This window comes from Chanodichthys erythropterus, chromosome 3 (genome assembly GCF_024489055.1).
Source record: "Chanodichthys erythropterus isolate Z2021 chromosome 3, ASM2448905v1, whole genome shotgun sequence".
In the NCBI taxonomy this organism is placed as follows: Eukaryota; Metazoa; Chordata; class Actinopteri; order Cypriniformes; family Xenocyprididae; genus Chanodichthys; species Chanodichthys erythropterus.
In genome coordinates, this window is record NC_090223.1 from 32532493 (window position 1) to 32553885 (window position 21393).

Genomic DNA, 21393 nt, shown 5'->3' on the forward strand with positions numbered 1-21393 from the left:
TGTGTCAGATACACACAAAGGTATTGTTCCCTCAACACAAACATGCAGGTGAATCCCCAGCTCATGTTTTTCATGTGTCATTGAGTAGTCAGTTGCCACAGCAGTCATTGTTGTGTTGTGCTCTCAGTCTAGTCTGAGCACATTCTTCACAGGCTGCTATCCCAAACAAAAGACCCAAGACCAGTTTTACTAGGATGTTTCTGAAAATGGGTAGCAATTGTTTATAATGCAAACATGAATTGTGTAAGAATGATTTAAGATGCACAAAGATACTGTAATGTATAAAAGGATTACATAAACTTTATTGAGGTAAATTAGGGGTTTACAAATGAACATCACAAATGTATATTATGATCATAATCATCTGAATTTATACATATCAGTTTTTATTAAATAATTATAATAGCTACAATACATCATTGATTTGGCAACACTGACATGACATAAATGGATCATGGTCAAATAATTTAATACACAAATCTATATTTATACTCAACATTGAGAAACAGTTCACATGAGTCAGCTAGATTAGACTCATAAAACTTTGAACACATGACCTTAACAAATTTCTACACGTCATTCCCTTTCTATCTCACGAGAGACAACAAAAAAGCTTGAAAAGAATTAAAAGTTTTACTTCCAGTTCAAATGATCCTGCTGAAATTATGGTTTGATATATTGACTAGTTTTAATTATTAAAATTACAATTATTATTATTATTTTTAAATGGCACATCTTCAGTGTTATACAAAAGTCATAGAAGAATAAATACAAAACAATCACAGTTTCAATCAAAGACTCTGATCAGTGTCTGGAAAAGGAAAGATTATGATTTAAAACAACAATGTAGGATTATTTTCATTAAAAATCTAATTAAGACTATATTGAATGTCAGCGAAGTCTGACCAACACAGCACCTTCTCCTAGTGTGCACGTGTCTAGTTTCTGTCTTCTAGGGGCTCTTGTATGATCCCATAAAGTTAGTCCGTCTTGGTAGTCTTCTGCTTCCAGGGGTAAATGAGTTCTCCCACAAACAGTTTCTTGCACAATGCGCTCCAGGAATCTTTAGGGTAACAGCTATAGGTGGGCGTCCGGTAACACTGCAGTACAGAACTGCACTTTATTGGGTTTATCTGAGGATGGAGAAAAGAAAAAGACAATTTTCATTAATGTTTGCTCATCTAGAACATGATTCATTATCAAACCTCAGAGACAAGTAAAGCAGTGTTTGCACTGATTATGAATTATACAACAAACTGCACAGTAAGCCAAACAGAGCTATTCAATTACCCGTCCCACAAAATCAACAGGTCAAACCCAAAGTGAAACCCAAGCATAAATAAACTACAGGATGACATGCTGTTTAACCAATAACCAACCTACCTCCATCATCAGGTGTAGAGGAGTTCCTGGCTCCTCACAAAGCACCTTGAATTTAACCCCCTCTAGAATCAAAAGAGATTCAAAAAGGTCCTTTACTAACCGATCAGTTATATAAACACATGATTTGCAAGTAAAATACATTCATAATTTCATCTTTATCATCAATTGTTACATAAGAAAAGAAACTTGACAAATCTTAAACTAAAGTTTTCGTTTCTTCAGTGTAATGCAGTATGGCTCACCTGCCAGTCTGTACGGTCTGCAGATACGTAGGCCGATGGCGAACAGCGGGAAGGAGTTGATAAAGTCGACACTGAGGTGAATCACTCCCTGAAATAACACCACCACCAGCCGCAGCTAGAAACAACTTATACATGTTAACAACACCAACTCATCTGAACATCAATGAGATTTATAATTTATTACTCATATTAGAGACATTTTACATCTAAAATTGAATTTCATATAAACATACATGAATACATATAAAGCACATTAAATGCAAGTAAAACGTCTACTTTCAAAGTTTCAAATAAGTTTTGGGAGAATAAAATGTCAAAATGTAGGTGAAATAATGTTGCGTTGTCATTCAGTGTAACACTTATATTTATGTAAAAATTGAAACAATATACTTATTCTAACCTGTACGTATTAAAATATATAAAAGAATAAGTGAGCATAATAAATTTATTTCATTTTAAATGAGTAAAACAAATTCTAAACCTAGGATAGTGGAAAAGTTTAAAAATGTAAAATTACAAGTAATTAGCATTCAGGGTAAAAGTAATTAGTCTTTAATATGGCATACCTAGATTTTTTGTTGTAAATATCCCTGACAAGATTGTTATACTGAATGACATTTTAGTGGGTGTCTTCTGTAAATCATGGTAAAAATATATGATATTTAATTATTAATTAATATTAATTAACATTAATATTTTGCTCAGAAAAACAAACAAACAAACAAATTAAACAGAACCCATTCTGATGTACTGAAAAACAACAACAATTCAAAGCTGTATTACACTTATTGTTTTGATGATTGAAAAAAAAAAAAAAAATTGTCTTTGATGTATTATGTATTAGTAGAGTATCAAGCACTACAACACAGTCATGAACCATAAATCAGTATTAGAACTATATTCAAAACAAGTAAAAACCTGTTACGTACACTGCTGTTCAAAAGAGAAATAAATACTGTTACTGACCAAGGATGCATTAAATTGATCAAGTGACAGTAAAGACTTACATTGTAACAAATATTTTTAACTAGTCACCAAAAAATCCTGAAAAACAAAATGTATTATGGTTTCCACAGAAAGATTAAGTAACACACATGTTAATAACAAGGAATGTTTCTTCAGAATGAATTCTGAAGGATCATGTGACACTGAAGACTAGCGTAATGATGCTGAAAATCCAGCTTTGCCATCATAGGAGTAAAATACATTTCAAAATATATTAAAATAATAAACAGTTATTTTGATCAAATAAATGCAGCCTTGGTGAGTATGAGAGACTTCTTTATAAAAAATAAACACACACAGACACACAATCTTACTGACCCCAAACTTTTTAAAAGTAGTGTACAGGCAAAAAAAAAAAAAAAACAACATGATCAAGAGCTACAGACTTTAAAAATATTAAAATAGCAGAGAACTGCATCAGATGCTCCAATGGGGCTGGAATAAGGATGAAGTTTAAACTCATGTCAGAGTGACTCACCAGGGTAAAGACCAGGTAATACAGGGCAGTGGTGGGAAGCAGAAACAGCAGAATCGTAAAGAGCAAAGTGCCAATGAACAACTGTAAACAAACAGATCAGACTGTGTTGAATAGCTAGTACATGAATGAGGGATATAAAAATTGTGCAAGAGGAGATGTACCTGGTCCAGGTCGTATGAGCACGAGTCAACCCTCTGCCTCAGTACATTCCATTTCTTCCCCCTGAAGAGCCGCCACAGGGAGGAGAGACCATAGATCTTCAGACAGTACAGTCTGACAAGAGAGATAAAAAAGTACAAGAACCTGTGTTGTAATTCTCAGAAAACTGCCCTAGAAATTCCCAGAAAAGGTCTTAGAATGTTGTCTCAAGGGTAATATGAAAATAAAATCCTCCAGACTGTTTATATAGATGGAAAGTAACTGACCAGAGAGATCTGAGATACAACCTTAAAGAGACAGTACACCCAAAATTCTGTCTTGAATATCATCCCTAAAGGCAGGAACACACCAAGCCGACTGTTGGCTGTCGGGCAGTTTTTGTTCGTCGGCCGACTAAGTTTTCTCAGTGTGTTCCACACCGTCGGCTGAAATTGGTCCTCGTCGGCTTTTTTTTCAGCCAATTCCACATGTTGAATTGGCGTTGGAGCTTGTCAGGCCATCCGATCATTCTGATTGGTCGTTCATGCGACTGCCACCTGTGGGTACGGAAAAACATTTCATCTTGCGCAGGCGCAGAACGGACGTGCAACTTGGCCATCGGCTGTCGAGCGTCGGTTTGGTGTGTCAGGCCAACTTTGGACCCAGACGCTGCCAACGTGAGCCAACATCACAGTCTGCTTTCGTCACCAATAGTTCGTTTGCGTCAGCTTGGTGTGTTCCTGCCTTAAAGACCAGTATAAAATTCTTTGTTGCGTAGAACATAAAATTCACTTTTATTCCAACAACGTAAAGGAATGAAAACCTTAGTGGTCCCTTTAAAGGGTTAGTTCACCCAAAAATGAAAATAATGTCATTAATGAGTCACCCTCATGTCGTTCCACACCCGTAAGACCTTCGTTCATCTTCAGAACACAAATTAAGATATTTTTGATGGCTCAGTGAGGCCTTCATTGCCAGCAATGACATTTCCTCTCTCAAGATCCATAAAGGTGCTAAAAACATATTTAAATCAGTTCATGTGAGTACAGTGGTTCTATCTTAATATTATAAAGCGACGAGAATATTTTTTGATGCACCAAAAAAAACAAAATAGCAACTTTCAACAATATCTTGTGATGGTCAATTTCAAAACACTGCTTCAGAGCTTTACGAATCAAATCGCCAAAGTCATGTGATTTGATAAGAGATCGTGTCACTAATTCGAAACAAAAGATTCATAAAGCTCAGAAGCTTCATGAAGCAGTATTTTGAAATCGGCTCATATAGATATTGATGAAAAGTAGTTATTTTGTTTTTTTGGCACACAAAAAGTATTCTTGTTGCTTTATAATATTAATATTGAACCACTGAAGTCACATGAACTGTTTCAAATATGTCTTTAGTACCTTTATGGATCTTGAGAGGTACAGTAACATTTCTGGCAATGGATTCCTCACTGAGTCATTGGATTTCATCAAAAATATCTTAATTTGTGTTCTGAAGATGAACGAAGGTCTTACGGGTGTGGAACAACATGAGGGTGAGTAATTAATGACATTATTTTCATTTGGGTGAACTAATCTTTTAAGTGGCACAATGTAATTATAAAAGTTGAAAGGTTGACATTGCCCTCTACTGGAAAACACTGAAAGTGCAAGAACATGAAAGGAAGTTAGAAAACTACATACAGAACTACAGAATTGAACCTCACCTTGCCCCATACACATAAAAACAGTAGATGTGAAAAGTCAGGAGGGCCACAATGTCGGACAGTATGGAAAGAGCAAAGGTCAATCCCAAGCAGGCTGAGAGTCCAACATACCACAGGATCCTCTCAATGAAAGGAGACATCAGGTGGATGTAACCTGCTGACACAATCACAAGACATACATGAGCTTCTGTATAAGCCTGAAACACCATGAGAACACCTCAACTGAGGATGTACTTACTGATCCACAGATGGATGTGGTAGAGAAAGAATCTCCCCAGCACCTGGTCGAGAGCTCTGTTCATCTTCAGTCCAGCAGGAGCTCCCATCAGCCATTCTAACAGCTCCTGGAGCTCTTTAGCCACACGCTGCAAGATTATAGAATATATATATGCTGTTTGTCTGAAATTTATATTCATTAGAGAATCCACAAAAATATTAAGCAGCACAACTGTTTTCAACATGGATAATAAATATTTCTTGAGTAGCAAATTAGAATGATTTTTGAAGGATCATGTGACACTGAAGACTGGAGTAATGATGTTAAAAAAAATATTCAGCTTTGATCTCAGGAATAAATTGCATTTTAAAGTATACTGAAATAGAAAACAATTAATTTAAATTCTTGTAATATTTCACAATTTGTACTCTATTTTCATTAAGTCATGTGAGGCATCCTTCAAAAACATTAACATTAAATATCTTACTTTTTTTTTTTTTTTTTACTTAACTTAATACGTGTCATACTTACATCTGCCACGGGTACCAGAGTATCCGCTAATTTGCTGATACGATTCTCCCTATAAAGCCACGAAACAAGCAGCAAACCAAGGGCTATGTCCACAAGAAAGGACACAAAAATGTTTGCTTTTCTGCAGAGGAGTGAAAAAAGAAAGATGTGAGAATATGTTTTATTGAATAATATAACAATAATAGCGTAACATGATAACATGGCACTTATTTTTGAAATTAGCATTTTTTAATTTCTAAATTCTAAATCTTTTTTTGTGCATAATAAAATGTAAATGTAAACTCTCCTTATACCATAATCAAGAAATAAAAGAGTCATTACAAGAATGAATGTACTGTAGATTGGCAAATTTTTATAATTTTTTCTAACAAAACTTATAAACCTTCTTCAGGACTGTTTGTCAAGATCATTAAGACCTTTCTGACCTTTTTTTGACAATGCAAGGTTAGTAAAATGTCGAGCTATGACTCTCCAAAAATGTATGTAATTCATTATAATTGAATACAAATTACATTTATCGTCAAAAATATATTTAAAACCTGGGAAGCTGGGAGGTGTACACTCACACGTATTCAAGGAAACTTTTAACTTCATGGTTACAGAACAAAAAAGTAATTAAACTGAAACTTGAAATTGGCATTTTTCAAAACCATATGGAACCAACAAAGAGAAAAGAAAGTCTCAGAACTTTCTAAGCACATTTTAAAGTGTAGTTCACCCAAAAATTAAAAATCTGTCGTCATTACCTCACCCTCATCTTGTTCCAAACCCGCAAGTCCTCTAAACACAAATGAAGATCTTTTTAATGAAATCAGAGCGATTTCTGTCCCTCCATAGACATCTACGTGACTACCACTTTGACACTTCAAAAGGCTTTTACTCACATATAAACAATGTTTAACGAACATAAACAGAAGCTCAACCAATCCTGCTTGACTCGCAAGAACAAACCTCTCAAATGTGCTGCGTAACACATGAGAACGAACCTAATTGGTTCTTGCACATGACAAGGAAACATGCTTGATCTTCCGTTTATCATATCTGATGTGTGAGTTGATGAATGTTTATATGTGAATAAAAGCCTAAATTCAAACTGTTCATCATATGTATTAGTTTTACAATCCCTTTATGAACTTTTTGAAGTTTCAAAGCGGTCGTTGCAAAAGCAGTCAATGAAGGGACAGAAATCTCTCAGATTTCATCAAAAAGATGAATGAAAGTCTTACAGGTTTAAAACAACATGAAGGTGAGTAAATGATGGCAGAATTTTTATTTTTGGGCAAACTAACCCTTTAAACTACAGTTTTAAAAGATTTTTATTTTTTTGCCATCAGTGGCGCTCTTATATGTCATTGACCAGAGTACTGTACCTCATAAAATCCATGTGTGTAGCAGCTCTTTGGGGGGAGAAAACAGTCTTGAAATGAACTGCTCTGTACCCTGACTGAACACAGGTGGACAGCTTGCTTGAGATGAACAGCACTGGCCGAAAATGTAAAATCCTGTAAAATACCAAAAGATTTGAATTTCAATGTTCTCCATCAGTCTTCAGTATTGACAACAGGTTCAAGCTGAGACACATTAACTCACCTGAAGCTGCAGAACCAGTGCCACAGAGACAGCAACCACGTTAGGAAGATGCAGACGGGAACAGATGCTTGTTTTAGAAGCTCTGCTATAATACTAGCCTCTCTGCCTTCAGACTGCCAGTGCGTGAGCTTGAGAGGCCCGTCGTCATATTTGTCCAGGAAAAAGAGAGGCTGACTTTGAGCCACTGTTTGGAAGACCAAGCGCAGCTCTGAAGGCTCAGTGTCAGACTTCTGGCTGACCTCCTGTACCGGATGAAGCTGGGACAGCATTACCTTCCTCTGGTCGTAATGAACGAAGATGATCTTATCTTCCTCGCCGCTGTCATCACCGTTCTTCTGCTCCCGGTCCTGTACAAGTTTCCCATTGTTTTGGACCACCTGGCAGGTAAAGCCTCTTTTGCCAATTTCACGACTCAACTGCAGCCAACATTTCTGTGGAAAGATGGTACTCAGGTCTTTTAGGAAGCTGTCCATTCCTTCTTTACCTTCTTTGGGCATACTCCAGGAACCCAGGACGGTGAGATCCACTTCAGACTGGCTCTGCATCTGACTCAAGTACTTCTTCACCTGACCCGGTATGAACGGGTAGTGAATGACGGCCAGTACCACAGCAGAATTGTGACCTGGTATCCAGTGCCCAACCAGCAGGCCGCTGTCAGCAGTATTGCAGCATTGGGGAAAGAAGATCTTCAGCACCATGGTGGAGTGCTATAAAGTCCAACAACAGAGAAAGACGCACTCCTGTTTGGGCAAAAAGGTACAATTAAAAGACTGGAAGCAAGCATATAATATGAATTATTTTATCATGCATATATATATATATATATATATATATATATATATATATATATATATATATATATATATATATTAGTACTTATAATGCACAGTTTTGAGTTGTCAAGTCAAAAATAAGCGTGTTGTTCGCATAACAGCATCCACAGATTGGGCGAGGACAGTTTTGTACTCGTGCCCTTCAAATACATTGAACACTCGGGTCGTTTCTATGGAAACCACACGCTCCGGGGCAAAACTGATATCGATTCAATTTGCAATTTTACCATGACCAAATGCAGAGACATGCAGAGACAACGTCAAAAAGTTACCTTGTGGATTTTGAAGGGCGAGGACTTCTGAGAAGTTGCTTCTATGTTATTACCGACAACGAGCAAATTAACTCTACTATGTGCGTTAACCAACGCTGGCATGCTCTCAAATAAAAAAAAGAAGTTTATGCAAAATCATAGAAAAACAGTATCAGAGATAACAGTCCAGTCAATGATCTTGTTAAACTAACTGAAAACCAGTTTTCCACAGGAGTAAACCAATTAAACCGTACGTATTGTTGATAGTCCGTCATTAAAATCCCGCCGAGTGAACTCAAGGCACAATTTCAGTTCCGACCCAAATGGTTCGAGTAGAGTTTGACTTTATTTTACCATTGCAGGTTTCCAACGTATCTCTCATGTTCTCCGCAATATATTGATAATTTACCGAACACTTAATTTAATACAAATAATCACATTTAAATGTAATAGCACAAATGTCGAGAGAGTAAGCAAACTGTTGTAAAGGTTTAGTTAATAAACATAATAATAATCGTTGCATTTTAGTGTGATCTTTTTTCTCCAAACCTGTTGATTACCCATTGTATATTATTATATATAGTTATATATATAGTTTTTAATGCATATGTTAAGATTATTTTAAGCACTTCGGATTGCCATTATATATTTACATTGCTTAAAAGCGTCTACTTACATGAACTGTCGACCGGTGAATGTGTCTGAATGGGATGGGAATCGTAACCTAAAGGAAACGTTAGCTATCGTACTCGGTTACTAACGTAACCTCGGTTCCCTGAGATACGGAACGAGTACTGCGTATGGGAAAGGTCTCCCTTTTTCCCCGCTGCTGAAGCCTTTTTCAATAACGCAGTGTAACTGCACCGTCATTGGTTCACTCATAGACAAGTTGTTGAACCAATGGCGGCGCGGCATAGCTGCGCGGCCTATGGCGACAAAGCGCGCGAATATTCCCGCCGAAATGGGCGGGGTATAGGGCTATATAAGCAGGCGTTTCGCCATAGGATTTCAGTGTCAATCGACTGAAGCGACGACCCTGAGCCGCAGCCTCGTGGCACGGCAAGTGACGCAGTACTCGTTCCGTATCTCAGGGAACCGAGGTTACGTTAGTAACCGAGCACGTTCCCTTTCGATACTTCACTCGTACTGCGTATGGGGAACGAATTCAACCACGCCGTGCCACGGCTGGGAACGATATAGCTTGCATTTGGCCACCCAGAGGGGGGCAAAAAGGACAAGCGGAGGCAAAGCCTAACCGAACCCATGGTTACACTGAAGGAAGATACTTCCTATGGTGGCGTGAAGCGGGACCTGTTGGAAGCCGCTAATCACACCGACAGGACCCGAGCTTGTAAGGTCGGGACATCGAGGTGATAGAACCTGACAAAGGTGGACGGCGAAGACCAGCCGGCCGCCTCACAGATGTCTTGGATGGAAACTCCGTTGGACCAAGCCCACGAGGAAGCCATTCCTCTAGTGGAGTGGGCCCTGACTCCTATGGGGCAATTAGTGCCCAGTGAGGAGTAGCACAGGTTAATAGCATCCACTATCCAACGGGAAATGCGTTGTTTCGAGACCGGAGACCCTTTGGTGCGGCCGCCAAAACAAACAAAGAGCTGATCCGACAGTCTGAAAGACTGTGATCGGTCTATGTAGGTCCTCAATGCCCTGACTGGGCAGAGTAGCTGCAGCTCTGGTTCGTCCGCCGAGGGAGGAAGAGCAGAGAGCGAGATGACCTGAGCTCTAAACGGAGTTGAGAGCACTTTAGGGACGTAGCCATGCCTAGGTTTCAGAACGACCTTAGAGTCACCAGGCCCGAATTCGAGGCATGCAGGGTTCACAGAGAGGGCCTGCAAATCGCCAACACGCTTTACCGATGCTAGTGCTAGTAGCAGAGCGGTTTTTAGTGTTAGGGGCCTGAGGTCGGCTGAACCCATTGGTTCAAATGGGGCTCCTTTCAAGGCCCTGAGGACCAACGAGAGGTCCCAGGAGGGAATAGTGAGAGGGCGAGGAGGATTCAAACGCCTAGCACCTCTCAAAAAACGGATCACGAGCCCGTTTCGTCCCACCGATTGGCCAGCAATAGGAGCGTGGAACGCTGCAATGGCTGCTACGTAAACCTTAAGCGTGGAAGGGGAGCGCCCCATTTCCAAGCGCTCTTGGAGGAAAGACAGTATGGAAGATACGTCACTCTCCACAGGGTCTATGTTGCGTGTTGAACACCAATCAACAAAGACTGACCACTTCTGGTCGTAGAGGCGCCTCGTAGATGGGGCTCTAGCCTGAGAAATGGTATTTAGGACGTCCTCGGGGAGGCTAGTCGGCTCCCATCGAGGGACCAGAGGTGCAGAGCCCAGAGCTGCGGCTGTGGGTGCCAGATTGTTCTGTTTGCCTGAGAGAGGAGGTCCCGTCTCAGGGGAATCGGCCACGGGGCTCTTAGAGAGAGCCTGAATAGCTCTGAGGACCAAACCTGGTTCCTCCAGAGCGGGGCCACCAGAAGGACTCTGTGCTGGTCTTCTCTGATACGCCTGATGACCTGGGGGATCAGTGCGATCGGAGGGAAAGCATAAAGGAGCGTGCTGGGCCATGTGTGGGCCAGAGCATCTACTTCCTTCGAGAAAAATGTTGGGCAATGAGAGTTGTCTTCTGAGGCGAAGAGGTCTACCTCTGCCTTCCCGAAGAACTCCCAGATCGTGAGGACCACTTGGGGGTGGAGCATCCACTCGTCGGAGGGGATGTTGCTCCGTGACAACATGTCCGCACCCAGATTGTTCCTGCCAGGAACATGAGTCGCTCTGAGCGACTGAAGCCTCGGAAGAGCCCATTCCAGCAGTCGTTTCGCCAGAGCGCATAAGCGGCTGGACGAAAGACCGCCTTGGTGGTTCAGGTATGACACCACCGTCATACTGTCTGACCGAACTAGAACATGACGTCCCGTCAAGTAAGCCTGAAAGAACTGAAGGGCTTTCATCACTGCTAGCATCTCTAGACAGTTGATGTGTAGATGGCTTTCCTCGTGGCTCCACGAGCCGAAGGCCGGTCTGCCCTCGCACACAGCGCCCCAGCCCAAGTTGGAGGCGTCTGTTGAGAGCACCGTCCTCCGTGAGACCGCCTGTAAGGGGACTCCGCGTTGGAACCATACTGGATCCATCCAAGGTTTCAGGGCTAGAAGACAGGCCCGATTGACCTTGAGACATAGGCGGCCGTGCCGCCATGCGCTGGGAGGAACCCGGAACTTCAACCAGTACTGAAGAGGCCGCATCCGAAGAAGGCCTAGCTGCAGCACCGGGGAGGCGGAAGCCATCAGCCCTAGCAGCCTCTGGAAAAACTTCAGAGGGAGATAGGCTTTGTTCGTGACAGATGCCGTGAGCTGCTGAATTGCCAGGGCGCGCTCTGGCGAGACTACTGCCGTCATACGGACCGAGTCGAAAACTGCTCCCAGAAACGAAATTCGTTGAGTGGGGCATAGCGAGCTCTTGGCTAAGTTGACCCTGAGACCCAGGCATTGTAGATGGCTGAGGAGCACGGATCTGTGGCGTTCCAGCTCGTCTCGCGAACGGGCTAAGATGAGCCAGTCGTCGAGGTAATTCAGAACCCGGATTCCCATCTGTCTCAGAGGGGAAAGCGCCGCGTCCATGCACTTGGTGAAAGTGCGGGGAGCCAGAGACAGCCCGAAGGGCAGGACCGTATATTGGTATGCCACCCCTTCGTATGCGAATCTCAAGAATCGTCTGTGACGGGGGGCTATCTGGATGTGAAAATACGCATCCTTCAGGTCCAGCGAGCAGAACCAGTCCTCGGGGCAAATGTGCGCGAGGATCTGCTTCAGCGTCAGCATTTTGAACTTCCGTCTCATGAGGGAGTGATTCAAAAGCCTGAGGTCTAGGATGGGTCTGAGACCGCCATCCTTTTTGGGGACCAGAAAGTAGCGGCTGTAAAAGCCTGTCTCGCTCTCTGACGGAGGAACCATTTCCACAGCTCCTTTTTCCAGCAACGACATGACTTCGGCCCGGAGGACATGAGCGTCGTCCGGATTGACCGATGTTTGAAGCACCCCGGCGAAGCGGGGGGCCGTCGTGCAAACTGGAGCGAGTAGCCCTGGTTTACGATCCCCATGACCCATTCTGACACATCGGGGATGGCCTGCCAGGCCTCGGCCCGAGTGGCTAGGGGTTGAATAATGTTGGGTGACAGACCGCCGTTGAGAGGGTCGTACACCGCGAGGGGTGGAAGAGGAAATTTGCTCTTTTTGTGATGAGGTAAAAATTTGTCCGCCGTGAAAACGGCGTTTGGAGTGGGCGCAACAGGTGTGGGCCCAGCTGTCACTTGGAGTATGTTTCCCACGCCCGGAAATAAACGAGGCGGAGGGGAAATTACCCGTGGGAGCTTTTGGGGTGGTCCGGTCGTAACGGGACGGTCCCCCATCCTCTTCCTGTCCGACGAATCAGGACGACTTCGGAGGCACCGGGTCCAGCACAATCCTGGGCCGGGGTCCCTGGCGCCTCGGGAAGGGAGGGCGCTTCGCAGGGCGCGAGCGCTGGCGATGCTCCTGGGGCGGCGCTGCCTGTGTTGCAGGTGGGGCTGGTTTGTTCTGCTGAGCCGGCGCAGTCCTGGGGCGGCTAGACGCAGAAGCGGAGCTGGAGCGCTTAGGCAAGAAATGCCTCATAGCCTGAGACGATTTCTGCGCGGCAGTAAAGCGCTCAGTGAAGCCATCCACTGCAGGCCCGAAGAGACCAGAAGGCGAGACCGGGGCGTCTAAGAAGGCCGTCTTGTCTAGGTCTTTGATCTCCGTTAGGTTGAGCCACAGGTGGCGCTCCAACACGACCAGGCTGGCCATGGAACGACCGATGGCCTGGGCCGTAGCCTTCGTAGCTCGCAGGGCAAGATCCGTGGCGCTGCGGAGATCTTTGAAGGCTGGCGCGTCGATTCCAGACTCATCCAGAGAGCGGAGGAGTTTGGCCTGGAATGCTTGAAATATGGCCATGGTGTGGAGCGCAGAGGCAGCTTGGCCCGCCGAGGTGTAAGCCCGTCCAGCCAGAGTAGAGGTGGTCCGACAGGGCTTGGAAGGAAGGGCCCTCTTCGTCTTCCAACCCACAGCCGCGGGAGGACAGAGGTGAGCAGCCACCGCTTCATCTAGGGGTGGCAAGCGCTCGTATCCCTTCTCCTCGGCGCCGTCGACGGCGGTGAGGGCGGAGCGGTGCGTAGTGTGGAGGCGGGCAGAGTAAGGAGCGCGCCACGACTTCGTCAGCTCTTCGTGGACCTCAGGAAAGAAGGGCGCTGAACGCTGGCGAGGTGCTTGGCGGCGGCCTGGCAGAAACCATTCGTCCAGGCGGCTGCGAGACGGCTCCTCTGGAGGGGCCCACTCGAGGTCCAGCTCTTCAACGGCTCTAGACAGGATGCGGAAGAGCTCGGCATCCATGCCCTGGCCATGCTCGATGGGTTCCAAGGGAGGCGGTGGAGCGGGGTCTTCCGGCTCGCCAGCCCATCCTTCCGCTTCGGAAGCCGCAAGAGACATGGAGTCGTCTTGTTCGTCGTCTGTTCCCCCGAATGAGACGAGGTCACTCGCTTCTGCGGAGGGACGCTGCTCAGGGCGAGAGAACAGAACTGGAGAGAGTTCCCTGGGAGGAGAGGGCGAGGCACGCGGGGGCTGGGCCGGCGTGAGCTCGCTCAACTCCTGGCGCTGAGTCGCTCTACCCCGCTGTCTTTTCCTCGCCGGACCGCGGGAGGAAGGAGACGGGAGGGCGCGAGCGGCGAGATCGCCCTCAGTGAAGAAGGCGACCCGCGAGCGCAGGGAAGCGAGACTCACTACACTCGCAGTGCGGGCATGAGTCTCCAGCGAGCGCGCCGTCTGCGTGGGGCTTGCCCAGGCAAGCGACACACTCGCTGTGTCCATCGTCGTCGTGCAGGGGGGCCCTGCAAGTACCACATGAGTGGCGGGGCATCGTGAGACGCCGCTGCCGTGAAAACGGCAATTGGGTGGCTCTTTTAGAGCGGCGAGGGCCGCGGAAGCTCTTAAAGCGGTGAAAACCGCTGGAAATCGCTCTTTTAGAGCGGCGTTTAAGCCGCGGATGAAGCTCTCAGGCGGCGCGCCGGATGGCGGCAGGGGACGCACAGGAAGCGGCCGGAAGCGGGAAGCGGGAGGCGGCGGCTCGGCGACGGCGCTAGAAGCTGCAGTCCGCGAGGGCGCCGGCGCTTTCTTCCACCGGCGAGTCCAGGCGAGTCCGCTGCGGGAGCCTCTTCAGACGGCGGCGAGAGCAGAAGGCGGCGAGCTTCTTCGGCTTCAGGCGGAGATCAGCGAAGAGAAGTAGATGTCGTCGCTGAAGGAGAAAACACTGAAATCCTATGGCGAAACGCCTGCTTATATAGCCCTATACCCCGCCCATTTCGGCGGGAATATTCGCGCGCTTTGTCGCCATAGGCCGCGCAGCTATGCCGCGCCGCCATTGGTTCAACAACTTGTCTATGAGTGAACCAATGACGGTGCAGTTACACTGCGTTATTGAAAAAGGCTTCAGCAGCGGGGAAAAAGGGAGACCTTTCCCATACGCAGTACGAGTGAAGTATCGAAAGGGAACTTAACATTCAAGACAATATGGGGCCCTCTAAAGAACCAGCTTTTCTTTCCTGATAAGCTTCAAACATGATAAGACTTGAATTTTAGGAGGGAACTGAAGCAAAAATGAACAAATGCTCTCGATAAAGGTTTTATTAAAAGTAGCCTACATTTTACAAATGATTTTTTTTTTTTTTAAGTATTAGTACGGTTGTTATTCAAAAGCAAAACATTTTTTATTTTATATAGTAACATTTGCACCAATATGTTTCATGATCCTTGACAAATGAGAAAAGACTTCAAGCAACTGTGCTTCATAGCCCGAGTCCAACATCCGTCACTAAACATTATTTGCAACATTATTTCACTTTTCTAAATGAACTGAAATGGTATGTAACTGATAGATAAACACAGTGTGGCTCCCAGAAGATGGCGCTAGAGTTGCATATGTTTCCCAGAATATGAAGGCATGAAATATTGAGTCAGAATATTCAGGATGTTGAACTGGATTTTAAATGGGGATAACAGTAAGAGTTTACTGGACTGCAATTAAAGGAAATTCAATACAGTCACACACACACAAAACTTTAAGACAAAACATAGGCTAATTATATTATTAATCATTAATTGGTTTAATTATACAGATAGCCGAAATATGTCTCAACCGTTTAGACATTCTTGTATAAAATAAGTCATGTACTGTCAAAACAAATAGGCCTAACATTAGCCAGTAAAACAGCTTTTTAAAGGGAAAGTCCAAAAATCATCTTGTTCGAAACTGGTATGCATTTCTTTCTTCTACAGAACATAAAAGATGACATACTGAAAAATGTTGGTAACCAAACATTTTCGGTTCCCATTGACTTCCACAGGGCACAGGTGTGGGCTACTGTTACATAATCAGGAGCCAGCCCTGTGAACGTGATTTCAACAAGTACATCATGTTCCTGGATCAACATCTTTGTTGATCCTGGAACAACAATCCAATCAACCAATCAGATTTGAGGGACACGTTTACCATTTATGTCAAGTTTAGGCTTACAACTTGGGTTAGGTGCTTCCACAACAGTGTTATTCAACTATCATTTCCCTCTGATTTTAGGTATAAGTTATGGGTAGGGTTAGGTTTAGGGGTTGGGAAAAGGTTAGGACTAAATTTTCAGATAGGAATGTTGTTCCAGGATCAACAAAATATGTTTGTAACGAGGTTAGTAGATGTGGGAAGAAGGAGGCGGGAACCGGCGAACATTCAACAAAACTTTAATATAAAATAAACAAACAAAACGTACTCGGTTACTAACGTAACCTCGGTTCCCTGAGATACGGAACGAGTACTGCGTATGGGGAAAGGTCTCCCTTTTTCCCCGCTGCTGAAGCCTTTTTCAATAACGCAGTGTAACTGCACCGTCATTGGTTCACTCATAGACAAGTTGTTGAACCAATGGCGGCGCGGCATAGCTGCGCGGCCTATGGCGACAAAGCGCGCGAATATTCCCGCCGAAATGGGCGGGGTATAGGGCTATATAAGCAGGCGTTTCGCCATAGGATTTCAGTGTCAATCGACTGAAGCGACGACCCTGAGCCGCAGCCTCGTGGCACGGCAAGTGACGCAGTACTCGTTCCGTATCTCAGGGAACCGAGGTTACGTTAGTAACCGAGTACGTTCCCTTTCGATACTTCACTCGTACTGCGTATGGGGAACGAATTCAACCACGCCGTGCCACGGCTGGGAACGATATAGCTTGCATTTGGCCACCCAGAGGGGGGCAAAAAGGACAAGCGGAGGCAAAGCCTAACCGAACCCATGGTTACACTGAAGGAAGATACTTCCTATGGTGGCGTGAAGCGGGACCTGTTGGAAGCCGCTAATCACACCGACAGGACCCGAGCTTGTAAGGTCGGGACATCGAGGTGATAGAACCTGACAAAGGTGGACGGCGAAGACCAGCCGGCCGCCTCACAGATGTCTTGGATGGAAACTCCGTTGGACCAAGCCCACGAGGAAGCCATTCCTCTAGTGGAGTGGGCCCTGACTCCTATGGGGCAATTAGTGCCCAGTGAGGAGTAGCACAGGTTAATAGCATCCACTATCCAACGGGAAATGCGTTGTTTCGAGACCGGAGACCCTTTGGTGCGGCCGCCAAAACAAACAAAGAGCTGATCCGACAGTCTGAAAGACTGTGATCGGTCTATGTAGGTCCTCAATGCCCTGACTGGGCAGAGTAGCTGCAGCTCTGGTTCGTCCGCCGAGGGAGGAAGAGCAGAGAGCGAGATGACCTGAGCTCTAAACGGAGTTGAGAGCACTTTAGGGACGTAGCCATGCCTAGGTTTCAGAACGACCTTAGAGTCACCAGGCCCGAATTCGAGGCATGCAGGGTTCACAGAGAGGGCCTGCAAATCGCCAACACGCTTTACCGATGCTAGTGCTAGTAGCAGAGCGGTTTTTAGTGTTAGGGGCCTGAGGTCGGCTGAACCCATTGGTTCAAATGGGGCTCCTTTCAAGGCCCTGAGGACCAACGAGAGGTCCCAGGAGGGAATAGTGAGAGGGCGAGGAGGATTCAAACGCCTAGCACCTCTCAAAAAACGGATCACGAGCCCGTTTCGTCCCACCGATTGGCCAGCAATAGGAGCGTGGAACGCTGCAATGGCTGCTACGTAAACCTTAAGCGTGGAAGGGGAGCGCCCCATTTCCAAGCGTTCTTGGAGGAAAGACAGTATGGAAGATACGTCACTCTCCACAGGGTCTATGTTGCGTGTTGAACACCAATCAACAAAGACTGACCACTTCTGGTCGTAGAGGCGCCTCGTAGATGGGGCTCTAGCCTGAGAAATGGTATTTAGGACGTCCTCGGGGAGGCTAGTCGGCTCCCATCGAGGGACCAGAGGTGCAGAGCCCAGAGCTGCGGCTGTGGGTGCCAGATTGTTCTGTTTGCCTGAGAGAGGAGGTCCCGTCTCAGGGGAATCGGCCACGGGGCTCTTAGAGAGAGCCTGAATAGCTCTGAGGACCAAACCTGGTTCCTCCAGAGCGGGGCCACCAGAAGGACTCTGTGCTGGTCTTCTCTGATACGCCTGATGACCTGGGGGATCAGTGCGATCGGAGGGAAAGCATAAAGGAGCGTGCTGGGCCATGTGTGGGCCAGAGCATCTACTTCCTTCGAGAAAAATGTTGGGCAATGAGAGTTGTCTTCTGAGGCGAAGAGGTCTACCTCTGCCTTCCCGAAGAACTCCCAGATCGTGAGGACCACTTGGGGGTGGAGCATCCACTCGTCGGAGGGGATGTTGCTCCGTGACAACATGTCCGCACCCAGATTGTTCCTGCCAGGAACATGAGTCGCTCTGAGCGACTGAAGCCTCGGAAGAGCCCATTCCAGCAGTCGTTTCGCCAGAGCGCATAAGCGGCTGGACGAAAGACCGCCTTGGTGGTTCAGGTATGACACCACCGTCATACTGTCTGACCGAACTAGAACATGACGTCCCGTCAAGTAAGCCTGAAAGAACTGAAGGGCTTTCATCACTGCTAGCATCTCTAGACAGTTGATGTGTAGATGGCTTTCCTCGTGGCTCCACGAGCCGAAGGCCGGTCTGCCCTCGCACACAGCGCCCCAGCCCAAGTTGGAGGCGTCTGTTGAGAGCACCGTCCTCCGTGAGACCGCCTGTAAGGGGACTCCGCGTTGGAACCATACTGGATCCATCCAAGGTTTCAGGGCTAGAAGACAGGCCCGATTGACCTTGAGACATAGGCGGCCGTGCCGCCATGCGCTGGGAGGAACCCGGAACTTCAACCAGTACTGAAGAGGCCGCATCCGAAGAAGGCCTAGCTGCAGCACCGGGGAGGCGGAAGCCATCAGCCCTAGCAGCCTCTGGAAAAACTTCAGAGGGAGATAGGCTTTGTTCGTGACAGATGCCGTGAGCTGCTGAATTGCCAGGGCGCGCTCTGGCGAGACTACTGCCGTCATACGGACCGAGTCGAAAACTGCTCCCAGAAACGAAATTCGTTGAGTGGGGCATAGCGAGCTCTTGGCTAAGTTGACCCTGAGACCCAGGCATTGTAGATGGCTGAGGAGCACGGATCTGTGGCGTTCCAGCTCGTCTCGCGAACGGGCTAAGATGAGCCAGTCGTCGAGGTAATTCAGAACCCGGATTCCCATCTGTCTCAGAGGGGAAAGCGCCGCGTCCATGCACTTGGTGAAAGTGCGGGGAGCCAGAGACAGCCCGAAGGGCAGGACCGTATATTGGTATGCCACCCCTTCGTATGCGAATCTCAAGAATCGTCTGTGACGGGGGCTATCTGGATGTGAAAATACGCATCCTTCAGGTCCAGCGAGCAGAACCAGTCCTCGGGGCAAATGTGCGCGAGGATCTGCTTCAGCGTCAGCATTTTGAACTTCCGTCTCATGAGGGAGTGATTCAAAAGCCTGAGGTCTAGGATGGGTCTGAGACCGCCATCCTTTTTGGGGACCAGAAAGTAGCGGCTGTAAAAGCCTGTCTCGCTCTCTGACGGAGGAACCATTTCCACAGCTCCTTTTTCCAGCAACGACATGACTTCAGCCCGGAGGACATGAGCGTCGTCCGGATTGACCGATGTTTGAAGCACCCCGGCGAAGCGGGGGGGCCGTCGTGCAAACTGGAGCGAGTAGCCCTGGTTTACGATCCCCATGACCCATTCTGACACATCGGGGATGGCCTGCCAGGCCTCGGCCCGAGTGGCTAGGGGTTGAATAATGTTGGGTGACAGACCGCCGTTGAGAGGGTCGTACACCGCGAGGGGTGGAAGAGGAAATTTGCTCTTTTTGTGATGAGGTAAAAATTTGTCCGCCGTGAAAACGGCGTTTGGAGTGGGCGCAACAGGTGTGGGCCCAGCTGTCACCTGGAGTATGTTTCCCACGCCCGGAAATAAACGAGGCGGAGGGGAAATTACCCGTGGGAGCTTTTGGGGTGGTCCGGTCGTAACGGGACGGTCCCCCATCCTCTTCCTGTCCGACGAATCAGGACGACTTCGGAGGCACCGGGTCCAGCACAATCCTGGGCCGGGGTCCCTGGCGCCTCGGGAAGGGAGGGCGCTTCGCAGGGCGCGAGCGCTGGCGATGCTCCTGGGGCGGCGCTGCCTGTGTTGCAGGTGGGGCTGGTTTGTTCTGCTGAGCCGGCGCAGTCCTGGGGCGGCTAGACGCAGAAGCGGAGCTGGAGCGCTTAGGCAAGAAATGCCTCATAGCCTGAGACGATTTCTGCGCGGCAGTAAAGCGCTCAGTGAAGCCATCCACTGCAGGCCCGAAGAGACCAGAAGGCGAGACCGGGGCGTCTAAGAAGGCCGTCTTGTCTAGGTCTTTGATCTCCGTTAGGTTGAGCCACAGGTGGCGCTCCAACACGACCAGGCTGGCCATGGAACGACCGATGGCCTGGGCCGTAGCCTTCGTAGCTCGCAGGGCAAGATCCGTGGCGCTGCGGAGATCTTTGAAGGCTGGCGCGTCGATTCCAGACTCATCCAGAGAGCGGAGGAGTTTGGCCTGGAATGCTTGAAATATGGCCATGGTGTGGAGCGCAGAGGCAGCTTGGCCCGCCGAGGTGTAAGCCCGTCCAGCCAGAGTAGAGGTGGTCCGACAGGGCTTGGAAGGAAGGGCCCTCTTCGTCTTCCAACCCACAGCCGCGGGAGGACAGAGGTGAGCAGCCACCGCTTCATCTAGGGGTGGCAAGCGCTCGTATCCCTTCTCCTCGGCGCCGTCGACGGCGGTGAGGGCGGAGCGGTGCGTAGTGTGGAGGCGGGCAGAGTAAGGAGCGCGCCACGACTTCGTCAGCTCTTCGTGGACCTCAGGAAAGAAGGGCGCTGAACGCTGGCGAGGTGCTTGGCGGCGGCCTGGCAGAAACCATTCGTCCAGGCGGCTGCGAGACGGCTCCTCTGGAGGGGCCCACTCGAGGTCCAGCTCTTCAACGGCTCTAGACAGGATGCGGAAGAGCTCGGCATCCATGCCCTGGCCATGCTCGATGGGTTCCAAGGGAGGCGGTGGAGCGGGGTCTTCCGGCTCGCCAGCCCATCCTTCCGCTTCGGAAGCCGCAAGAGACATGGAGTCGTCTTGTTCGTCGTCTGTTCCCCCGAATGAGACGAGGTCACTCGCTTCTGCGGAGGGACGCTGCTCAGGGCGAGAGAACAGAACTGGAGAGAGTTCCCTGGGAGGAGAGGGCGAGGCACGCGGGGGCTGGGCCGGCGTGAGCTCGCTCAACTCCTGGCGCTGAGTCGCTCTACCCCGCTGTCTTTTCCTCGCCGGACCGCGGGAGGAAGGAGACGGGAGGGCGCGAGCGGCGAGATCGCCCTCAGTGAAGAAGGCGACCCGCGAGCGCAGGGAAGCGAGACTCATACACTCGCAGTGCGGGCATGAGTCTCCAGCGAGCGCGCCGTCTGCGTGGGGCTTGCCCAGGCAAGCGACACACTCGCTGTGTCCATCGTCGTCGTGCAGGGGGCCCTGCAAGTA

General features: G+C 47.7%; 2 protein-coding genes across 2 annotated transcripts in view; both read right to left on the reverse strand.

Moving 5' to 3' along the window:
- Positions 1–314: 314 nt before the first annotated feature.
- On the reverse strand, positions 315–7993 carry pigq (phosphatidylinositol glycan anchor biosynthesis, class Q). Its single transcript, XM_067381867.1, has 10 exons — positions 7296–7993; positions 7076–7207; positions 5706–5826; positions 5196–5322; positions 4958–5111; positions 3270–3381; positions 3109–3189; positions 1626–1740; positions 1384–1445; positions 315–1133 (listed from the first exon to the last, which is right to left on the reverse strand). The coding sequence occupies exons 1-10, from the start codon at positions 7991–7993 to the stop codon at positions 981–983; spliced, it is 1755 nt and encodes a 584-aa protein (XP_067237968.1). The 3' UTR covers positions 315–980.
- Positions 7907–21393, reverse strand: part of clec16a (C-type lectin domain containing 16A) — a 98369-nt gene continuing 84882 nt past the window's right edge. The window contains exon 23 of the mRNA XM_067381865.1: positions 7907–8035. Coding sequence (XP_067237966.1) covers positions 7950–8035 — 86 coding nt within the window. The 3' untranslated portion in view covers positions 7907–7949. The remainder of the gene's footprint in view (positions 8036–21393) is intronic.